The following is a 23,967-nucleotide window of genomic DNA, read 5'->3' as shown; positions in this document are numbered from 1 at the left end:
CCCCAGGACAAACATGATTTTCAAAGAGATAACTTTAATAACAACAACAATTTGGATTCTGCCACCATACAGACAGATAACATTACAAGTCACGTAGTTCTGACAGAACATTCTGCACCCACTTGTACCACAAAGAAAGCTAATCCAGTGAGAAGCTCACCAGGAAAAAAGACAGGGGTTCTGCAAGGACACTGTGTAAGAGATAAGCAGAAGGTTCTCGGAGAGCAGCAAAAGGCAAAGGAATCAATAGGGATTAGGCGAAAATCCAAACTTCCCATAAAGGCCACTTCACCAAAAGAGCTCTTGCCACCAAATCATATGCCAAACATTAACGTGAGTAAAATGAAGCAGGCTAGTCAGTCGGAGAAAACCAAAACCCTTACTGCTTCTTCATGTGTAGATGTAAAGTCTAGAATTCCAGTGAAAGACACACACAGGGATGACACGGGTTCACTTAGAAAACCGTGTGCCACACAGAAGCAAGGGCAGCCAGAGAAAGGCAGGGCCAAACAGCTTCCATCCAAGTTGCCAGTAAAGGTAAGATCCACCTGTGTCACCACCACCTCCACCACCCCCACCACCTCCACCACCCCCACTACCACCACCACCACCACCACCACCACTGTTAAAGTTAGGAAAAGTCAGCTTAAGGAAGTATGTAAACATTCCATTGAATATTTTAAGGGAATTAGTGGTGAGACCTTAAAGCTTGTGGACCGCCTCTCGGAAGAAGACAAAAAGATGCAGTCCGAGGTGTCCGATGAGGAAGACAGTACCTCAAGAAACACGTCGTTGTCCGAGACTTCCCGGGGTGGCCAGCCTTCGGTTACAACGAAGTCTGCTAGAGATAAGAAAACAGAGGCAGCACCTTTAAAATCAAAGAGTGAAAAGGCCGGCAGTGAGAAAAGGAGCAGTAGGAGGACTGGTGAGAATGAAGGCAGTCAGGTCTCTCGAGCACTCTTTGCTCACATCCTGGAGAACAAGCGTAGTTTGTAAACACTTTCCAACGCGTAGACCCTAGTGCATGAACTGTCGTGGTTGCCTGTGGAGTGACTTAACCGTAGTTTCTCATTCTGTCATTGTCATCTGTGTGTGCTGTCTCTCTTCTCTCTTCCTTTTAACCCAGCGACACTGTAGACAGTCAGGGACGCATGCTGGAAGATTTCGGTGTCATTCAAGATGAGCAACTCTTTTTTTTCTTCTTTAATGTGCTCATGGATATGATTCTGTCAGAGTCAAAGCACAGATGTTGAAAGGCCATCGTGGTGTTTTCACCAACACGACACTTCTGTGACTTTTTGTAAACTAGCTAGCCTGTCAGCATGTTGAATTCCATTACATTGAGCATCCATGTAGTCTGACATCTGGCCTGATGCAGGTGAAAGTCAAGTGAGCCATGTGAAAAGAGAAGTGTTCATGTAGGCGATTAGGACACATTGAAGTGTACAGTGTTAGCATTAGTCTCTCTGTAAAATCTTCGTACTGCTAAAAGCAATTTTCCAGTACCGTTCTCTTTCTTGACGATTATTTTAATTAAGAAATTGTAAATCGTAGGTCCACAGAGTCCATGTGAACGGACAGATATCAGGATGGCAATAGTAGCTGATCACCTGGGACTTAGTTGGACAGGTAAGTACCTATACGCCTGAATGAAAGCATTTCCTAATCTGTCTTTTTCACAAGCAGTTCAGTATTTTTTTTTTTTTGTCTTTTTGCCATTTCTTGGGCCACTCCCACGGCATATGGAGGTTCCCACGCTAGGGGTCGAATTGGAGCTGTAGCCACCAGCCTAGGCCAGAGCCACAGCAACGCAGGATCTGAGCCACGTCTGCAACCTACACCACAGCTCATGGCAAAGCCAGATCCTTAACCCACTGAGCAAGGCCAGGGATCAAACCCGCACCTCATGGTTCCTAGTCGGATTCGTTAACCCCTGAGCCACGATGGGAACTCGCACAGTTTATTAAACAAACAAAAAAAAAAACGCAGTAAGGAAAAAAACTTTATTACCCATAACTCTATCTACCCAGAGTTTACCACAGATAATTTCTTGTACACTGTGTTTTTCAGTGCTTTCCTGTGCATATACACTAAAGAATAGAAAATTTAAATCTTATTCTACGTTAAATTTAAGCATTTTCTTCACAATGCCATTTCTGGTACTATAACCTTTTAACTCATAGGAAATTTATTTTGTGACATAAAGGAAAACATAGTGAAGGCCTATCTGTGGTTTTTAAATAATCCAAAATTTTTAAACATCGTTTATGCCCTTAGAGCAACTCTTGTAGGCCACAGTTCAACTAACTCATGTCTGGGTTTCACAGATTTTAATCATTCATGAGTCATCTTCATGATTTTTTGTGATATTCACATGTCATCGATATGTTTACCCAGTACTTTGAAGTAGACTCATTTTTATGCTCAAAGATTTCTTTAAAAGAAAATCTTAGGTCACTTTGATAATGGAAAACAAGGATCATTTTCAATAAGTACATAAACAAAAAAACCCAAAGAATGACCATGAGTTTCACATTTAAATATTTAAAAATAGGATACATGTAAATGAATCTTAAAAATAGGATACATGTAAATGAAGCTATTCAATTATACAAAAGTAGTTGAGTTCTCTGAAAATGAATGAAATATTTTATGATCAATGTGTAAAAAAGGAACAAGTTGGCTTGATTTCACTTCATTAAAGATGAAAATAAGGCTCTGTGTCAACTCCACGTTACTCCTTGTAGCTTTGATCTTAACTGGGCCTCCCAAGTCTTATGTCACATCAGTCGGAGACATTTTAGGTTTTAGAGGTTGAGTGTATTTTTTTTTTTTTTTAATGCACGGCCAAAATCCATAGTAGTTAAAAGTAAATAAATGTTAATTATTGTCATATTTCAAGTCATCTTGCATACCATCAGCAGCATACTTTCTCTACTCAGGGAAACAATTATCTATGCTGTCAAAAGGGAGACTGTGAAACTCAATCATGGCAAAAAGGGTCATCTACATTTTTTTTCCTTCAAATTCTGAATCCTATGTCCCTCCCCCTTTCCCAGCACACACACATGTTAAAGCCTCCTCTTTCCTTCCACCCAGCCCTACCCTCAAGTGGGAGGCCCGGAGCCCAGTGGAGCTCTGGAAAGATAAATGGTCAGAGAAATCCTTTTGCAGATTGCTCAGCGTTAATAGCAATTCGTTATGTATAAATATTTCCTAACATAAAACTAATAATAATACTTATAGTTTTAACATTAGACACTGTAATCTGAAAATATCTTGGAGCTAAGACTCATTTTATGGTATTACTGTTAGATTATTTTCTTTAAGCAAATCCAGTCCTTAGTTTATCTGAGTAAACTTCTACAGATGTGACATAAGAATAGTGGGACATAGAGTCTTAAAACTTAGTGACATTGTGTCTGCTTTTCACTGAGTCTTCAGACAGAGGATACAGTTTGGTCATGAGGGCAGTAAGGATTATTGTCTCTTCAAACACAAAAAGATAAAGAACTTTAAAAAGTTAACTTTTCTTATTTGAATTACTATATGCTCAATGAAGATTATTAGGAAAAATTAGCATTTAGAAGAACAAAACGTAAATCCATTCCTCAGAACCATTGTTAACAAGTAGCTTAACATACTTTTTTTTTTTTTTTTTGTCTTTTTGCCATTTCTTAGGCCGCTCCCGCGGCATATGGAGATTCCCAGGCTAGGATTCTAATCCAGCTGCAGCCACCAGCCTACACCACAGCCACAGCAACGCAAGATCTGAGCCATGTCTGCAACCTACCACATCTCATGGCAATGCCCACTGAGCAAGGCCAGGGATCGAACCCGCCACCTCATGGTTCCTAGTTGGATTCGTTAACCACTGAGCCACGACGGGAACTCCTAATGTACTTTTTTTTTTTTTAAGAAAAAGCTTTAAAAGTGTTATATACACAGTGTAAATTTCTGCTTTTTTATTTTCTTTCTGATCTTGGTTTTAATGGATAAATAACATCCAGTAGACATACTTTAGAATACTGTTTTGCTGTCAGTCAGAATATGGTAGTGAGTAGTTTTTGCTTTTAAAAGGAATTGAATGGAAAAGAAAATGTGTATCACATATATTAAGGCTAAGTTTTGCTTCATAAATTTGTCGTTTCATTTCTGTAAACACCATGACATATAGTGTGTTTCTAACTGTAGGCTGTGATCAGTTTGCAAGCTACTACATTACATTAATTCCTATCCTCTTGTTCAACACCTGCTTTGTTTCCAATATTTCAGTAGTGCAAGCCTACAGGGAACATTCATGTATGTCAATCATTGCATACAACCCTATGTATCAGCACCACAGATTTCTAGAAGGGAAATCACTTGGTCACAGGATATGATCTTTTTTGAGCCTCTGAATGCATTTTGCCAAATTACTGGAAACAGGTCTTAAGCAGCGAAGAATCTCAGCCAATTCCTTTTCTGTGAATTTTTCCCCTATTTCTTACTTTTTATCATCAGTTAAGGTAATACATACCCAACAAACTTTTTTAACTGTACAAAAAATATACAGTGAAAAGTAAGTCTCCTTCTCATCTTTGATGCCCAAGTTTCACTCTCCCAGGGAGGCTACCAATACCCATGTATTATCTTTCCAAAGACACTCTCTGCATTAATATAAGACTGAGTATATAGCTATATACATGTAGCTAGACAGAAAACTTATCTCTTGTTTATTTTGTACATGCGTGGGCAGCATATCATAGACAATGATCTGGCTTGGATTTAACCTCCCAAGTGGAGCTGATGAAATTTGAAGGCATAGAGAGCAGACTATTATGTGATTAAAAGGTCTGCTTCCTGAAGATGGCCTAGAGAAAACCTGACTAGCTTCCCTCATGGCATGTTTATGAACTGTATATCCCAACCTGCCTCATGCAAATTTTGCTCAAATTGCAGAGAAGAACTTGGCTGAATTAAAAGAATCTAACAACATCCTTTTTGAACAGATGAAGAATCTTTATAAAAGACTCTCCAAAGGGAATTTGATTATAATTCAGAAATTACCTCAGGAGAGAGAAGTCACAGCCTGTGTATGATCACTGCTTTCCTATGAAATTATATAAATCTATTAATATAAAAAATAATGCCCAAGGCTGTACTTGGGTTTTACTATAAAATTCCTTTCTTTTTTTTTTGTGGCAATTGAACATTACTTTTATGAAATATATGTGATGTAAGTACAATATGAAATCGTAGTAACTCTTTTTCTTTTCTACAGAACTGGCAAGGGAACTGAATTTTTCAGTGGATGAAATCAATCAAATACGTGTGGAAAATCCAAATTCTTTAATTTCTCAAAGCTTCATGTTACTAAAAAAATGGGTCACCAGAGACGGAAAAAATGCTACAAGTACGCTGAAATTATTTTACTTTAACTTACAGAACTGCCTATGTCCATTATTTTAGATATGCCTGTTAATAAAATCAGAGTGATCATAAAGTAAAAGCAAGTTTTTTGAAGTTATACTTGTTTAATTTCATGCTAATATTCTCAACTTTTGTCCTAAGGAAGCTTTTTAGAAAGCAAGTATTAGGAGATTTTTTTGCATCTTGTCTGACGTTCTCTCTGAGACCATCAGAAATGAAAACATAATTCTAGCTGTTAAATCATGGGGGTGGGGTGAGAAACACTGTGAAGTTACTGAAATGGATGTACAAGGGAGGTAGAAAGAGAAGGATAGGATCAAATCATTTTGTCCAGCCTGGTCTGTGATGGCAGAGAGTTCTCCAGTTTTGCTGGGTTTTGTATGGCTCAGTTTTGTGGGGGTGGGGGAGGGGCGCTACCCTGTAACAAATGCCAACCCACCGCAGTGTGGAATATGTTATTGTGGGTTTGCCTGTGTCAGCCTGACCTAATGAGACATTAAAATGCTAAGCAGCAAATAGAAGGGTGACCTGTTTTGACAGTCCAACAGGACAGGAATGTGTTTAATATTTTATTAGATCCCCTTCAAACTGAGAGGAGTCTAGCTATTTTCAGGCCCATCTGCTCTGCATCTTACAGTGGAATGAATGTTGCTGTCAGCACACACAGCTTCACAAAATGATTCTTAAAAGAGCCTAACATTGTCTTCCCTGTAGCGGTGAGCTTTCTGAGCCCTCTGGATAGTGAACGCTGCAGAGCTGGAGTGAGGAGTAACTATTACGCCAGGAGGGCCTTTTGTATGGATGTTGGGATAACTAGAGGAAAATAATGTAATTGGATTTTCAACCTTTTTTTTTTTTCCCCTCCTTTTTCAGCTGATGCCTTAACTTCGGTCTTGACAAAAATTAATCGAATAGATATAGTGACTCTGCTAGAAGGACCAATATTTGATTATGGAAATATTTCAGGCACCAGAAGTTTTGCAGATGAGAACAGTGTTTTCCATGACCCAGTTGATGGTAATTGAATTCAGTGTTCATATTTACTTAATCGTTTGATGAAATTTTAAAGTGAGGTAGGACAAGGCAGTCGCTCAAAACCAGTGAAATTGTGATTTGCTTGATTTAATTTCTCATTTTCACAGCATTTTCTCTGCCAGCATCCACAAACATATACTATGATAGAACAAACTTGATAAATGTCTGTTTTGAAAATACAAATAATGAGGTGTAGAGGCATAAATTAACTAAAAGAGTTATTTCAAATATTTTATGACCAAAAGAAAGAAAATTTACTATCTAGAGAATGCTCTGCTTTTATCATTTTTATGTTAACCTAAAAACTCTTTTTCATATATAAGTAAAACCAGATTGTGAGCTGTTATACAAATTGTTAAGTAAAATGGTTAATTACTGTTTTGAGACCAAGTATTTAAGCATGTACTGAAAGAGTCTAATGTATCATTCAAAAAGGTGATTTAGTTATTTAGCATTATTTTAACTTGATATGCTGCCATTTATTGTTTGGAAAAACCCTACTTGACCCATCATATATAAAAGGTAGCATAATTTCTATTTCAACGAGCATAGATGTTGCTAGTAACACAGTAATTGCTCTTTTACTTTAGCTTAATTTATATAATATTGTCATTTCCCTTTCATTATGTAAATTGGGGCTGTTTTCATCAAAATATTAAGAAAAGTATAACAGGAGTTCCTGTCGTGGTGCAGAGGAAATGAATCTGACTAGAAACTGTGAGGTTGTGGGTTTGATGCCTAGCCTCACTCAGTGGGTTGAGGATCTGGCATTGCCTTGAGCTGTGGTACAGGTCGCAGACTGAGCTCAGATCTGGTGTTGCTGTAGCTGTGGTGTAGACCAGCAGCTATAGCTCCGATTGGACCCTTAGCCTGGGAACCTCCATATGCTGCAGGTGCAGCCCTAAAAAGCAAAAAAAAAAAAAAAAAGAGAGAGAGAGAGAGAGAAAGTATAACAAACACTATATTTTTCAAGATGGTTATCTTCCTTCAAATTTATATGTATTCCTATAATGAATTTTGAGTAAAAAAAAAATGTTGACAATATGGAAGAATGAAGAGAAGTTAAGGATATTTTTCTATTATTTCAAGTTTTGGAAAATATGCTGATTTTTTTTTCTATTTTAAATGGCAAACTTAGACTTAAGAATAATCAATAACATAATTCTGCATATGTGACAATATATCTCAAATTCTTAGAAAGTTTCTGCTTCTTAAAGACAACAGAATATTTAAAGTGTACCTTCTTATCCTCATAACATAAACATGAAAGTAGTAATTTCAAAAGTTGTTTCTTTTTGAGTTTATTAATACCATAGAACCTTGGGGAAAAAGCCCTCTTCAAGGCTTTGTCTTATATGTGACACCATATATTGGTGACCAGACTCTTTTTGTATAAGATTAAGTGTTAATATCGAATTTTGAATTATTGCCAAGTTATAGAATATATTAATATTATTCATCGGGAAAATTTAAGAAAAGTAGTTTTAATAAAGACCATCAGAAAACAATGGAACATTTCAATAGAATTGAAGGTTTCATTTAATTTTAACATTTTAAAATCAGAATGTCATTAATTAAATTCACTTGGGGACTTTTGTTGCCACATCTTAAAATTTTATATTTCTTATCTTAAAAATTCTTAGGGAAATTTAGGAATATGTGTGTGAGATAAATTTCGCTTGTGCAGATTATAAACCTCAGCTAGTCTTAGCCAGCTTTTCAACAACATTCTGGTTTATGGGTGACCATAACAGAAAAACATTTACTTACTGTAGCAATATGAGTTTGCAAACAAAGTTAAGTCGGTATTTATCTTGGAGTGATGGAAAAATTAGGCTTCAGTTTTGTAGACTGTGAAGTCAGAAAATGTACCCAGTTGCCTTTTTTTTTTTTTCCTGTCTCTCCTCTTTGTTGAACTTTTGTGAAACCTCCTTTCCTCACCATGACCAGACCATTGTTGATGTTTCTCTCTGCTGAAGGATAAAAATACCCCCTTAGTCCATGCAGCAAAGTTTTAAACAAAAGAATTGCTTCCTCTTTCCCCTTTGTGTAGGCTGGTTAATAAACCTCTGTGTTTCATAGCATCATCATAAATATTCAGAGCTCTCTTTGCAGTGGTTTTCCTCCTGTCTCTGTTGTGTATCATTTCTTTTGGCTCTTTGATTCGTGGTTCTCAGTGGACTCCTGTCACCAATTTCACCAAGACCGCCACATGTACCACAACCCTTTCATCTCTGCTACATTATGACACCTGAAAAGCTTACATGGTGTCACTTCTGTTTTATGTGCTTTTTAAATCCTTAACATCTTTTTAGATTTTCCCCAGTGCTACTGCTCTAAAATCTAATAGTCATTTCTTTTCAAAGACTAAATTCACTTTTCTTTGCTGTAAATATCACATGAAATAAGTAAGAATTAAGAGTTGGGTGGCATCACTCTTATGTAGAGTTCACTATATGGTATAAGTTATTAATTATAAAAATCAGTTCCTTGTGGCTTGCTGGATTCAGTCCACCATGGGCGTGGATTTTGCATGCTCAAAGTTGACGGATATTCATTTGGGCCGTGGCATAAATGTATCTTATATAACAACAGCTAACTTTATATTGGATTAAATTTGTGTATTTAAGTTACTGTATTAAAATTACCAACATTGATAGAAACAATTTAAATCTTAATTAGTATCCTATTTTATTGTCATTAGCTCTAGTCTTTGATTTCATTGTATTACATTTAATTGAACTAAACCCATACATTTACCAATGTTATTTGGTAATTCATCATACATTTCATACCTGCTATCATTTAAGTCATTCCATGTGTTTGTTTGATGTACTCTAATTCATTCCAGTCAGTCCCAATGTACTGTCTTCCATAGGTCATCCTTCCCTTCAAGTGGAACTGGAAACTCCCACAGGGTTGCACTACCCATCACCCACCCCTTTCCAGCAAGATGATTATTTTAGTGATATCTCTAGCATAGAATCTCCCCTTAGAACCCCCAGTAGACTGAGCGATGGGGTAGTGCCTTCCCAGGGAGACATAGAGCATTCAGCAGATGGACCTCCGGTCGTAACTGCAGAAGACACATCCTTAGAAGACAGCAAACTTGAAGACTCAATGCCTTTAACAGAAATACCTGAAGCTGTGGCTGTAGATGAGAGCCAGTCGGAGAATGTCTATCTGAGTGAGTATCCTCAATACCTCGGAAGTATGCCCAGGGTCCCAAAAGCTGTTAAGCCAGCAGAGGCATTGAAACAGACTAGAAAAGTAGGAGTCCACTCTGAGCAGCAAGAGAAAGGAAAATCTGGTCCTGATGAGGAGATGACAGAAGAAAAACTGAGATCTCTATTTGAGGACATTCAACTTGAAGAAGGAGTAGACTCTGAGGAGGTGACAGAAGAAAAAGTACAGGCTATTCTTAAACATGTTCAGCAAGCAGAACTGGAAATGTCTTCAATTACAGGTTGGCAGAACGAGACGTCAAGTGGAAACCTAGAGCCCCCTGCTCAAGCTCGGAGAATAACCGGTGGGTTACTTGATCGACTGGATGACAGGTATGGCTCCGGGTCAGAGAAAGCAAAGTGAAACTCAGGTTACATGTTAACAGTTTGTTTTAAATATGTGCTTTTTACCAATTACTTTTTTCCTAAATTACCATTCTAATTTTGGGATAACACTTGCTTTAAAATGTTGATTTGGAGTTCCCGTCGTGGCGCAGTGGTTAACAATCTGACTAGGAACTATGAGGTTTCAGGTTTGGTCCCTGGCCTTGCTCAGTGGGTTAAGGATCCAGCGTTGCCGTGAGCTGTGGTGTGGGTTGCAGACGCGGCTTGGATCCCGTGTTGCTGTGGCTCTGGTGTAGGCTGGCAGCTACAGCTCCGGTTAGACCCCTAGCCTAGGAACCTCTATATGCCATGGGAGCGGCTCAAGAAAAGGCAAAAAGACCAAAAAAAAAAAAAAAAAAAAGTTGGTTCATTCTGCTAATCTGAGGAAGGAAAGTTACATTAAACTCAAATGTAATTCTTAAAACTACTGATAAGCTGAAGTAAAATGCAAAAAGCTTTATATATGCTAAAGATATACACGTTCTCTTTCAAAAGCTATTCTTTTCTACTTTATTACCTGATGTATGATTCTTTTCACTAGGCAGTAATTAATTAATGCTTATTTAAAACAATGTAACAAATAGAATTCTAAGTCTTTTAGAAATAGGAACATTTCTCTTGTTTCCTAACTTCAAACATCAATATGCTTATTATACAAAATTTTAAAATACAGATTTAAAAAAATCAACACAATGCCACCATTTAGCAATAATCACTACAAAAATTTTGGTGGATTTCTTTTACATACATGTTTTTAAATGCAGAGAAGCCAAAATTTTTTCAAAAGTGAAAAACACAACATTTTATATATCTGTCCTTTTTTCTACATGCAAATTTTATATAATTTGCAACATAGCATATGTATTTCTTTACCCTAAATAATATTGGCATGATAGAAATTTGTTTATAACCAAAATAATTTCCTAATTGTGAATCTGGTTCTTTTTATACTGGCATTCCCCTAGAAAAGTTAGCGTCTTGATGTCCTGCAAACATTGGTTCAAATACCACCACCATTAGGGTTGCACTTTGTGACTTCAGGTTCTAAGCTCTTAGAACATCACTGTAATTGGCCTTAAAAACAAGAACACTACTACTTTCATCAAACAGGTTTACAGACTAGCAAAGCAAGCATGTAGCATGTCTACCCAATGGCTGGTGCTCATGGTCTCTCAGTAATAGTTGTCATTATTTTTATTTATGCAAACATCAAACTAAAACATATTTTATTTCAGTGGCCACCAGTGATAACCCTAACCTCAGTTCTTTTTATCTAACTTATTTCATAACCATATTTAATATTTTCATATTGCTGATAAGCTTCTTGCTCAATAAAAATTCCCAAAGAGGGAGTTTCCAACATTTGCAAGGAGTTCACAAAACTCTTTTTAAAGAATTCCGTCAGTGAATTCTCTGTTCAGCCTACTAAAGAAACTGAAAATTCCTAATCATGAAATAGTACCAACAGACAAGAAATAGTGCTAATTTTCCTGTTTATGTTCAGATATAGTCACATAATCTATAGCTACTTGACAAGAAATTAGATATAGCTAGGAGTCAGATGTAGTTATTATACAGGGTTTTGACAGTATGTTGGGACTGTTTGTCCTTAAACATATGCAATAGGATGTGCTATTAATATTTTTGATAAATGTGTTTAATCTGAATTTGATTTATAAGAATATGTACATACATATACATTATATATATAAATATATGTAAAACACTGTACTAGTTATTGCTTTCAGAATTCTACAGGTAATAAGCAAAGATGCTAAAAACAACAAAGTATGAAATAAACATCTCTTGAAACTAGTAAAAGTTCAAAATCCACTTCAGAGAATGTGATAGAAGAGAAAGATTTTTAATAGTTTAAAGGAAAACAGTCCTCACAAGTAGTAGAAGCCACAGGTGAGCCTGTACAGCCTGTTCACCAGGGGGAGGCAGCAGAGGTCAGGAGTAGAGCAAGGTGAGAACCCAAGTCACCTATTATAGCTGGAAGAGTGTGATGGTAGGACTCACAACTGGAAATACGAAGACTGGAACACAGGGTTCTTGGTGTGCCGGAGCTCTCCTTATGGGAATTTTGTTCTTTGTCATCAGTTTTTTCATGGGCAGGATGAAAGCATTTTGAGATCTCCTCCTCTTTTACATTGGTGGGTCAACTCTGAGTACATCCATGAATCTCTCAGAACTACTTTTTTTTTTTTTTTTTTTAGGGCTGCACCTGCAAAAAACATATGGAAGTTCCCAGGCTATGGGTCGAATTGGAGCTACACCTGCTAACCTACACCACAGCCACAGCAATGCCAGTTCTGAGCCGCGTCTGTGACCTACACTATAGCCCATGGCAACGCTGGATCCTTAACTCAGTAAGTGAGGCCAGGGATCGAATCCACATCCTCATGGATACTAGTCAGGTTCGTTAATGTTGAGCCACAATGGGAACTCCAGGATTACTTTTTAAGATAGAGAATCCAATTCAATAAAACAAAAACAAAGACAGCATAGGAGTTCCCTGTGGCTCAGTGGGCTTTGGATCTGGTGTTGTCACTGCTGTGGGGCAGGTTCAGTCCCTGGCCTGGGAACTTCCGCATGCTGTGGGCATGGCCAGAAAACAAGGACAGCCTAGCCAGCCAGGTTGGGAGTTGGAGGGCAGGGGATGCCTGGAGCCTGTGTGACATCTCACCCCACAACCACACCCACACCCATGACAGACCCTCACAGTTTGAAATCCAAGAAGCAGATTTTTCATGCTTTTCTATTGTATGTCTGTATAAGTAGTTAAAAACATGGTTGTTAACAATTGAGAGATTCTGCAGCCCATTTCCAGCCATATATTACCGTTGTAAATGTCCACTTTTTATCTCGTGCAGCCCTGACCAGTGTAGAGATTCCATTACCTCGTATCTCAAAGGGGAACCTGGGAAATTTGAAGCCAATGGAAGCCATGCAGAAGTCACTCCAGAAGCAAAGACGAAATCTTACTTTCCAGAATCCCAAAATGATGTCGGGAAACAGAGTGCAAAGGAAACTCTGAAACCAAAAATACCAGGACCTGGTCGTGTTGATGAACCATCATCATCGCTAGCAGCTTATCAGAAAGCTCTGGAAGAAACCAGCAAGTTTGTAATAGAAGAGCCTAAACCCTGTATGCCTGTCAGTATGAAAAAGATGAGTAGGACTTCTCCTACAGATGGCAAGCCAAGGCTTAACCTCCATGAGGAAGAGGGGTCGAATGGGTCTGAGCAAAAGGTACGGCACCCCATCTCCCACTATGCTGTCATTTAAACTGAAAGTCCTGTGCTTTAGCGGGTCCCCATGGGCCAGTCATTCCATATACCTTAGCGTGCATATGCCCATCCCCAAGTCCCAGTCTGCAGGGGACTCTACCCAATATGCTGTGATAATCTATGTGGGAAAAGAATGTGAAAGAGATTGGATGTGTGTACATGAGTCACTTTGTTGTACAGCAGAAATTATCACAATATTGTAAATCCACTATGCTTCAGTAAAACTTTAAAAAATGAGGAGTTCCCGTTGTGGCTCAGTGGTTAGTGAATCTGACTAGGAACCATGAGGTTGTGGGTTTGATCTCTGGCCTTGCTCAGTGGGTTAAGGATCCAGCGTTGCCGTGAGCTGTGGTGTGGGTTGCAGACATGGCTTGGATCCCGCGTTGCTGTAGCTGTGGCATAGGCCGGCAGCTACAGCTCCCACTGGACCCCTAGCCTGGGAACCTCCATATGCTGCGGAGAGCAGCCCTAGAAAAGGCAAAAAGACAAAAAACAAACAAACAAACAAAACCTTTAAAAAATGAAAAAAATTAAAAAACAAACTGAAAGTTCTGACACTTCCATTCTCTCGATGATTCTTGTGGCATTGGGCCTAATGTTTCTTACTACTTCCAAATTACAAACATGTGATTTAAAAATTGTAGAACTCACAATGAGGGTAATGCAAGTACTGAGTAAAACGTATGCCATTGAGTCACGCCTTCATTCAGTGGGCAGAAAAAAGGCATAAACATGTTTTTAGCCATTTTCCAAGAGGGAAAAGAACTACAGAAACGATAAATAAGTAGCTTACGGTCCAGTATTAATTTCATCTGGAATTTAGGTTTTATGACTCCCCAGCCAGTCTTCTTTCTTGAGGATGGAGGATAGTTATTCCAACCTTTTTCTGGTTCTTTTGCACCATTTAAAGAGTTTATAGGATGTGACCCATCTAAGAGTTCTACCCTATAAGCTCTGTTGTCTTCAAAAATTAAAGAAACACAGTTCCTAAGCCTCAAGTGAGGTGCGTATACTACTGTTGGTTGATAGCATTTAAAAATATAACAAGTATCATTTTAGGAGTTCCTACTGTAGTGCAATGGGTTAAAAAATCCAACTGCAATGGCCCAGGTTGCTGTGGAGGTACAGGTTCCATCCTGGCCTGGTACCTTGGGTTAAAGGATCCCACAGCTGTGGCTCAGATTCAGTCCCTGCCTGGGAAACTTCATGTGGCATGGGTGTGGTCATTAAAAAATGTATCATTTAAATCATTTTCATATTTAAGTTGATAATTACCTTAACCTTTGTTTTTAATAATTTAAAAATCTTACACGTAGGATTATTTGCTTGCTTTTTGTACTTATATTTTGTGGTACCACCTAATAGACTTATTTATTCTTTGAGGTTTACCTATTTTTTGATATTAAAAAAATTTAAGTTGAAATTATAGCTCATAGATGGATATAAGAAATTTAAAATCAGTTCTGTTTCCTACATTTTTAGACTGCTTTTTGTGCTCTCAATTTTTGTGTCTTCTTATGAACCATGCAGTAGACATAGATTGAGAATTATATATGGAATAGTAGCACTTGAAGCCTTCCCTAAAACAGCTAGTTTACTTAAGAGCTTTTGCAGTGTCGGGTAGAAAAAGCCAAGTCTCTTGTAAAATAATGAGTCTGTGATTAATTTAAGGTTTCACAAAACCTAGTAAACTCTGAATCACTCAGGAGTTAATATCAGCTTATTAACTAATTATATCCTTTCCTTTTCCCTTCTGCAGGCTTTTTTTTTTTTAATCACTTTCCTGCTTGTTGAGGGAAAGTGAGAGGAAGTAAAACTCTCGTGGCCTTTCTTTCATTTCCTTCCTGACAAGTATTGTTTTAAATAATTGATTTCTGCCTTTTAGTTAACTCTTAGTATATATAAGCAGTATGTCTTTGGATGAAATGTTCCCTTTTAAAATGAGTCCAGAAAATACAGGGAGGAGCAGTAACATGGTAGTGTTCTATGAAAATGTATTCTGTAAAAGCCTATTAAAAATCAATAGGGGAGCTCCCGTTGTGGCTCAGTGGTTAACAAACCCGACTAGTATCCATGAGGATGCGGGTTCGATCCCTGGACTTGCTCAGTGGGTTAAGGATCTGGCGTTGCTGAAAGCTATGGCATAGGTCACAGATGCAGCTCAGATCCCATGTTGCTGTGGTGTAGGCCAGCACCTACAGCTCTGATTCGACCCCCTAGCCTGGGAACTTCCATATGCCATGGGTACAGCCCTAAAAAGACAACAACAACAGCAACAAAAAAATCAATAGGAAAATTCTGAAATCAAATTACAGTATAAATATCAGTAAGCATTTCTGTGTGTGTACATGTGCCTACATATTGGCCATTGAGGAACCATGGAAAAGGCCTAGAGAAGTTTTGAAAACCAGAGTCTAAACCCTGAATAGAAATGGACCTGAGTTCATCAGTAATGGAAAATAATTACGATTAGAAAATGTTTTCAAGATTTCTTAAAAATGAGTGTGTGCTTTTAGTACTGGTCACCGGTCCTACTCCAAAGCTTAAAGGCTTCATGAGCATAACTTCATAGTGAATGAAGTTAAAGCTTCTGGAAGACAGGAGCCTGACCTCCCAAGAAATCCCAAGGATGTTTAGGATCTATCTTCTGTAGCTAGACCATAGTCCAAGAGCAGCTAACTAGGTCATCAGGTGTACAATCTCAGAAAACAGTCCCCTTTTTGTCCCCTAAAAAATTAGGTCAAAAGTCCAGGTACAGCTCTTACACGGATGACTGCCTGCTGTTACAAGGTAAAATTCTGCTCTTTCCACCTTTTTTCCATGCAGCAACCCATGGCAAGGAGTACTGAGAAAATTCCATTTGGTCTCCTAGTTACCCTCTGTGCCAAATATCCTAAAGAATTCTCTAAAAGGAATCCTGATCAAGATTCTGCTATCCAGGGAACTATATCCAGTCTCTTGGGATAGACCATGATGGAAGATGACATAAGAAAAGGAATATATATTATATATATTTGTGTGTGTGTGTGTATATATATATATATATATATATATATATACATGTGCTTTATATGTATATAAATGACGGGTCACTTTGCTGTACAGCAGAAATTGGCACAATGTTGTAAATCAACCATAACTTTAAAAATTTACATACATATATAAGAAAAGATTATGCTACCATCTTCTCTCTACTCTTCATCTTAAGATTGGCAGACTCCAGGGAGAAAATGGGAACTGAAACATTAGCCACATGGCACTTTTTCTTTATGTGATGGGCTGGTCTCAGATGATGCTTGATAGGATTATGATAGGATTGACATCTGGGTTTGTTGTTAGTGTTTGCATTAACATATGGTCTGCTTTTAAATATTCCAAGTGAAAACCTTTCCCCAGTTTAAGATTCCATGTGTGGATAATTCAGACTGAATTTTTCTCTTCTGCCTCATCTAGTCCATTAACCCCTGAATGTGCTTAGTAATTTTTTTCTTTCATAATATGAATTCCTCTGAACTTTTTTCACCTTTTTGAGCCATTGCAGGGCCTCCTTTCACAATACTTAGATCATTCTAAGTGTCCTGAATTACGATCCTTTTCTGAAAACATTTTAAAGTAACAGGAACTTAGCAGCCAGTATCTCTGCGAGAAATAAGAAACTTGAAAACTACTTCCTTTTGACACCATATTATTCAGTAGGGTATTTTGTTCAGGTGAAATTTCCTACAAAGTTAAAGTTCATATTACTATAATGTTCCAAAATATTTGGTAAGTTTACCTTTGGTGAAAATGGTCTACTTTATTATCCATTAGGCTAAAAATTTCATAAATCATTTTTGCTAACACTTATACCTCGTGTAACAGTTTTACTTATTTTTTTTTCATATTTTTACCAATGCTGCCATTGATTTGTAGTTAACGGATATTAACTACAACTTCTATCTCTGAGACTATTAGAGTTGAGATAACTAGTAAACTTAGAAAATAAATACCAGAATTGTTTTCAGAATTCCACCATAAAAATTAAGAAATATAATTACTCAGCATATACTCTTGACCATTACATTTCAAGGTGAAGGTGAAGATAATTTTCAGTTATGAACTGTTTTTCACTTGGTAGTTTTTCTTTATTCCTATCCTTATTGCCTAAAAATTAATGTTTTGTATAATTACCATATTCTTAGCTGTACTGTATTCTTTGTGAACTATAGTTTCTATTCTAATTTCATATTAATTCTTTGAAATATGACATCAGACTTTCATGTGTTTTACATTAGTCCTTCATTCATTTGAATAAACTCCTAATGAGTATCCATTATGCATTAGGTACCAATTATGCTAATAAAAATCTCCTGGCAAATTACACTGATATAAACTGTATACTTTTCAAAATGTTCAAAATAGCTTGTGATAAAGTTGCCAAATCTGACCAAAATTTTAGAAAAATCAGAAATACCATGCTTCTTTCTGTAGATCAAGTGAAACACAGCCTTAAATATAAGATTATGCATTCATGTCAAATGTATAATATTCATTTTCAAACTAGTTCTAAATCGGTAATATTTCCCCAAACTATTTAATAATTAGTAGCATGTTGAGGCATTAGATGCCAAAGAATTGTTTTTAATAATTTACAGTTTTATTAATTTGATTGTTACCTTCATATATATACACACACATACACTTATGCATTTATATATGCATTATATTTATATATACACATAAGTGTATATGCATATATCCTATTCAGATAAATATCAGGGTAACTGTTATATATATGCTTTATATATATTGTATATATATTAATGTACATACCTACATATACAGAGTAATTTCATTTAGAATCCTGCTCAAAAATCTTCTTTCACTTAAATTTTTTTAAAGATTTCCATAAATGTACATCATGATTTTCCTAAGTGGGGGGAACCAACAGTAAAAAGTAATTTTCTTGATTCCCCTTGTCAGAATATCTTCTACTTTAAACATGATGGTAAAATTATACTAAAAATGCATTTGTCAGGACTCGAAAGGCAGTGAGAGTGACTCAAGCTCAGAGGAAGAACGGAAAGTCACTACCCGAGTAATTCGCCGGCGCTTGATTATAAAGGTATCCTGTAGCCGGATCAGTATGGGGCACTGCTGTATTATTAGAAACTCCTTTCTTGTGGTTTTGAAAATGCAGCATGCTTGCTAACTAAATGGCTCTGTATGTTTCTGCATTTTTGAAAACGTGTAAAAACTACCGCCAAAAGGAAAAACTCCTGTTGCATGGAAGTGAGTATTCTATCTAGGCCTGTGTTTGACATGTGGCAGTTATAATTTTATCTGAGAATTCTTGGCATTTGTAGCCTGCTTTCCTTGTGGAAGTGTTGTATGTGTGAACAAAGATTTTATCTTGGTGAGAGAATAGTTCATATTAGAAGAAAAGTTCAAGTGAAATCCCAAGGGCTATGATGAAGTAAGATAAAGAAGAAATGGAATGAATTAAAAGGCCACCTTCTCAGCCTTAACACTTTCAAAATGAAAACTTCATTTTTCATCAATGACTAAGAATTGTGAGCTGTATAGCCTGTGACATGTGACATTATGTGACATAATGCAAAGCAAGCAAAAACTTCTGAAATAGGTTTCTAACTTTACTAACATACGGAAAACCAGTCTGTATTTTAAAGTAGAGGAAGCAACTCTTCCTGGAAGTGTAAAAAAAAAAAAAAAAGTAATTCTACCCTGTTAGAGCACAGTTGAATACCTTGAATAAATCTTGATTTCTCCCACAAAGGCCTTTTGATGCACTGACCTTATGCATGGGAGGTCCTGCAGTCTGCTGCTTGTCTTCATTACTCTGTCTTTAGAGAGCTCTTTCTTGATGTTAGAATAATTGAGTGCAGAGAACTAGGAAGCCGTTTTCAATACCCAGGCCTTTGAATGTGGTCCAAATAACTTGAGGCTCTTTGGTTGGCAGCTCTGAAGAGAAAGAAAGGAAAGGAAATACCTACTTAAAACCATTTATCAAACTCACCCATTTCCAAGGTGTCAAGAGACCCAACAGGGAGTCAGAGAAGTGGGCTTAGATGTCCCAAACTTCTTAATCCTGCTGCTTGTACTTTTCAGTAGACCAGATGAAAGAAGAGAAGAAAATCCACCAAATCCGCTCTAGTGTAGTTTTTCTCAGACTCCGGAAATATTAGAGAAGAAAATAAGTCCTGTCTAAATCTTAAATTACCCACAAATCAACCTTAAGCTCAAGAGGTAACTACCCAAAAAAGTATGAATCACTTCTTTGAAAATTCCACATGGGCACACAAAAGCATATTTGCAACCATTCAACCTCCTATCTATCACGTCCTTGTAATCTGTCCCCTCCCACACATTCCTGAGATTAGGGGGAAGAAATAACTAATTTGCTTTTTCTGAACATATTAAAGCCATGCTCTGTTCAGGCTTTGTTAGTCCCTTAAGTAGTGTCTTCATGAGATAATATTTTAAAGTGAAACACCTAGAAAAAGCACACCAGCCATATTGTCTTGTCACTTGCTGTTGATGCTTGACAAGTGACATAGTCGTGTTACATCCAGATTTGCCTCATCTCTTTATAACAGCTGCCCATTGTAGAAGTTGACTCTTCTATCTATGACAGAAGAAAATAAACATAATCCTACAAGAAAAAAAAGTGGGAAAAGGGTAGAGAAGTTGTAGTGTGGAGAATAGTACAGTAAAACAATGGGAATATCAACTGCCCTGTCCTGCTCCAAGTCAGTGAGGGTTATTTATTTGGGTCTCCTAGAATTCTAGACATGCATTAGCAAGTTAGCTTTTAAGTAACTTTGTTAGAATGAGTTATTTATATAGTTAATCTTCATATATAATTAATTATATATTGTAACATTTTAATTAAAAGCTTAAGTTTAAAAGACTGAAACACACGATGATGTTACAGGCTTCATGAAATAGAGGGGACTGTGTTCTCCCAAAATCTCCAGTTCTTGAAGTCAGCGTAATTTAAGGGAGGTTGTGGAATCATCAGAGAATGGGTTTTATATGTGGAAGGGAGGAGGGCACTTGTATAAACAACGGAATCACTTAAGCTTTGAGAAATGTCTTTGATGTGTGACAAAGAGTAATAATTATAATTGGAAGCCATACGTATAACAAAAAAAAATCTTTGTAAATTACACATGTAGAAATTTTTCTGGTTAATATTTTTTCTGTTTAATTCAGATTTGGGGGGCAGTTGAAAAAGATCACACTGCTGTTGCTTTTTCTCTTTATTCCATATGTTAGTACCTTTCTAATATAAAGAGCTTGAGGAATTCCTATTGTGGCTCAGCAGGTTAAGAACCCCTTTAATATTCACGAAGATGTGGGTTTGATCCCTACTCTCGCTCAGTGGGTTAAGGATCTGACATTCCAACAGACTGCAACGGAAGTCATAGATGAGGCTCAGATCCAGCATGGCTGTGGCATAAGCTGGCAGCTGAAGCTCCTATTTGACCCCTAGCCTGGGAACTTCCATATGCTGCAGGTATGGCCCTAGAAAGAAAAAATAATAAAGAGCAGCACTACACAGTAAATATGACTGGGATCCATCTCTGTCCAAAAAAACCAAAATGAGAATGTTAGGACCTAGAGGGGTCACTGAGACTAAAATGACTTCTTTTCCTGGATGGCAAAACCAAGGATTGCAGATCAATTGATATACCCAAATCTCGCAGCTGGGCAGTGGCAGGTCTGGAACCAGAACCTAACCCCTGGGCCTCCAGTGAGATGCCTTCTACCTGCCTTTCCACAATACTGTCTTTCTTCTCTCCCAGAACAAGTTAAAAAGGAATAACCTTTTCTAGACTAACTTGGACACTTGGCTGTTCAGACTTTTCTAGTGGCAGAGAAGACGGCCATCTTCCCTGGAAGCTACTAGATGGGGCTGGAATGCTGGGAATTTGACCTTCATGGAGGTGATCCAACCTTGGACTGAACCAGCATATTTATACTGTTTGCCATAGTAAATAGTGCCCTAGGCACAGAGACTCTTAGAGCTGGAAACCATCTGGGGCTTATTCTGCTCTTCCCAGAGTGAGCTCTGGCCAGGATGTGTCAATGGAAGTGGTAGCTGTGTTAAAGATTCTACATCCACAAGGGTCAGCAAATCTACCTTTGTAGCCCTTCAATTTGTATAATAAATGGAGCCAAAGTATAATGATTTTCCTCTTTAAGTTCATATGTGGACTTACTCATTTTGCTATGAGGTTCTTTATATTTTTACATAGAATATATTTAAGTCCCTAAGAAATGAGTCAAATTAACAAGCCCTCCCACTTATTTGGTTCTTTTTAAAATTTTATAAGTATATTTACTTATTTCTATGTAATATGCTAATATCACAGTGGTTTCAAATGCTTGGAAGCAGTTTAAGTAAATTGACCAGTCCCTGTGCACTTCTTTACATTATTTGCTTCGCAAATTCAGTGATTACAAAGATAAATTTAAACCAACTCAAACTATTGTGAAGTTTGATATGATTCAAATAACTGAATTTTTACTCTATGGTCCAACTATATTTTTATTTCTATGTTTGAGTTTTTTCCCCTTTCAAAATAAGAGTTTATAGGTATGTTTGCCACCCATCAAAAATATAAAAAGTTCAATCTATCAGATCCACTTCCCAGAAATAACCGTTATTCTTAAGCTTCAGATTGTTTTATTCATATATAACAATATGTATGTATATGCATATGCTATGAACATATATAATGCATCCTCAGCAAGTGGGTTTCTCAGAATACAAAAATGGGTTCTACTATACACATTGCTTAGTAATATATATATATAAACTTAGCAAATATACACACACACACTCCCTTTTTTGGAACTCTAGTTTTAATGTTGTATATGTTTCATGTTGTTATTTTTTCATTTTATTCATGGAGAGAGGAGTAAAAATTATAAAATGCTTCCAGCAAGGGACCAAAGAAAAGTACAGTTAGTCTTCATTAAGGTGGCCACCAAGGATGCTACTGTGACACCATTTGTGCTGGAAACTTCCTTTGTAATTAGAAAGGAAAAAAAGTAGAGGGAGGTGTCGCAAAAAATAATGCCATCACCAAGACTGGGGGGGGGATTTTATTCAAGTACAAATGTTTTCAAGAACTTTAGCAACTAATTAGAGATTATCTTCTCTCATTAAAATAAAGCCCCCCCCCCCGCCAAGCCTCTCCTTGGGAACACCTGGTCTCTACTGCATTTGACAGAAAGATGGATACATTTTTTTTAATTTATTTTGTGACTCCTTACTAACTTTCCTTTCTATCTAATCAACTATTATCTAATCCATTCCCTCAATTTAGTGAGTTTCCACATAACCATACAATTTATTTTGACCTTATTAAAGCACTAGTTGATTATATTTAGTGCCCACTTAAGATTAAGAGAAGCCTTTTTACCCTTAATTATAAACAGTATAAATTTTCAGTAGAACACCATGAAAATACCTATATACCAAGCAGATCTCAGCAACCTATGTGGCTTTTTATTTATAAGTAGGGCTTTGTTTTTTTCTAAGGCTATTAATATAAATCAGTATACTTAAATATATTCATTATGCTTATAAATATACCAACTTCACATTTCTTTCAGGGACTGGCCGAAAATTAACTGGCATCAAAGGGTCAATTTATATCCAATTGGATGCTATTTTACTGGATTTTCCTGGGATCCTTGATTTGTCTCAATACTCAAAAAGCTGGACACATTCAAGATTTAGCTTAAGCATATTTCACTTACTCAGGTTTAAACTACAGTGAGACCTTTCACGACCTTTTTTTGGCTTTTCTGCTATCGTTCAGCCTTTACTTTTAAAATAAAATGAAGTTAGTTTTTCCCCAACTATAGGAAACATAACACTCCCATAAGAACTTGTTGCAGATTTTAGTGCATTCAGGCAGGAGTCTCTGCCTTTTTCCACTTTCCTTCCCTCTCTTAATTGTGCTGATTGAAATTAATTATAAGCAAGGTTCAAGGTGAACTAAACAAACATGAGCAACAAGGAACATTGTGTTTTATTTTCACCCCACCTCTATATCACAGTGAGGAAAAATGAGTCAAATGTCCCATCCATGACCTATGAGCCCATAGTCTATAAAGGATTAAGTCACTCTGGGGAAAAAAAAAAATAATGAAAACAGAATGTTGTTAGCCAAACAAGGTAGTGCTTTAGCCTCTCCTCTGTTATTTTAAACCAGAACTGCCTTCCTATTGGTTGTGACATAGAACCGTGGTAGAATTTTCTCACCCGTGGCTGGCCCTGACAAATTAACAAAGCTACCACCTTTTGCATGATAGTAACACTGAAAGAGAACCCTGGCCCTCCCAGAAATGCAGCTTTCTTCTTCATAATTTGCCATTTTTGCTAAAAACAAATAAAAAAACCCCACTGGTGCATGATAACTAGATAACTACAGTACACGGTACTTTAGCATAATCCAAGCTACCACTTCACCAAGCTTGACTAAGTCAGTGGGTCCCTAGAATAGGTCTGCACTTAAGGTGTTTATTCCTGTCCCCCCCAAAACTACAAGACAGACCAACCTAAAGTTGCCAACAGTTTAGAAAGTTATGTATTACAAATG

At 37.1% G+C, this 23,967-nt stretch overlaps 1 protein-coding gene across 9 annotated transcripts in view; it reads left to right on the top strand.

Annotated features, from left to right (window-relative positions):
* ANK3 (ankyrin 3) overlaps nt 1–23,967 on the top strand; it is a 775,194-nt gene that overhangs the window by 736,580 nt on the left and 14,647 nt on the right. For 5 of the 9 annotated variants that reach the window (XM_047762801.1, XM_047762799.1, XM_047762803.1 and 2 more), the window contains 6 exons: nt 1,555–1,629; nt 5,264–5,395; nt 6,286–6,429; nt 9,326–9,634; nt 9,914–10,004; nt 12,932–13,310. In XM_047762801.1, coding sequence (XP_047618757.1) covers nt 1,555–1,629; nt 5,264–5,395; nt 6,286–6,429; nt 9,326–9,634; nt 9,914–10,004; nt 12,932–13,310 — 1,130 coding nt within the window. Of the gene's footprint in view, nt 1–1,554; nt 1,630–5,263; nt 5,396–6,285; nt 6,430–9,325; nt 10,005–12,931; nt 13,311–16,087; nt 16,139–18,365; nt 18,453–23,967 lie in introns of all 9 variants that reach the window. The other 4 variants (XM_047762798.1, XM_047762794.1, XM_047762802.1 and 1 more) reach the window with 3 other exon arrangements.

The sequence above is a fragment of the Phacochoerus africanus genome, chromosome 15 (assembly GCF_016906955.1).
Source record: "Phacochoerus africanus isolate WHEZ1 chromosome 15, ROS_Pafr_v1, whole genome shotgun sequence".
NCBI classification, from domain to species: domain Eukaryota; kingdom Metazoa; phylum Chordata; class Mammalia; order Artiodactyla; family Suidae; genus Phacochoerus; species Phacochoerus africanus.
This window is presented reverse-complemented; position numbering and strand designations above follow the sequence as displayed.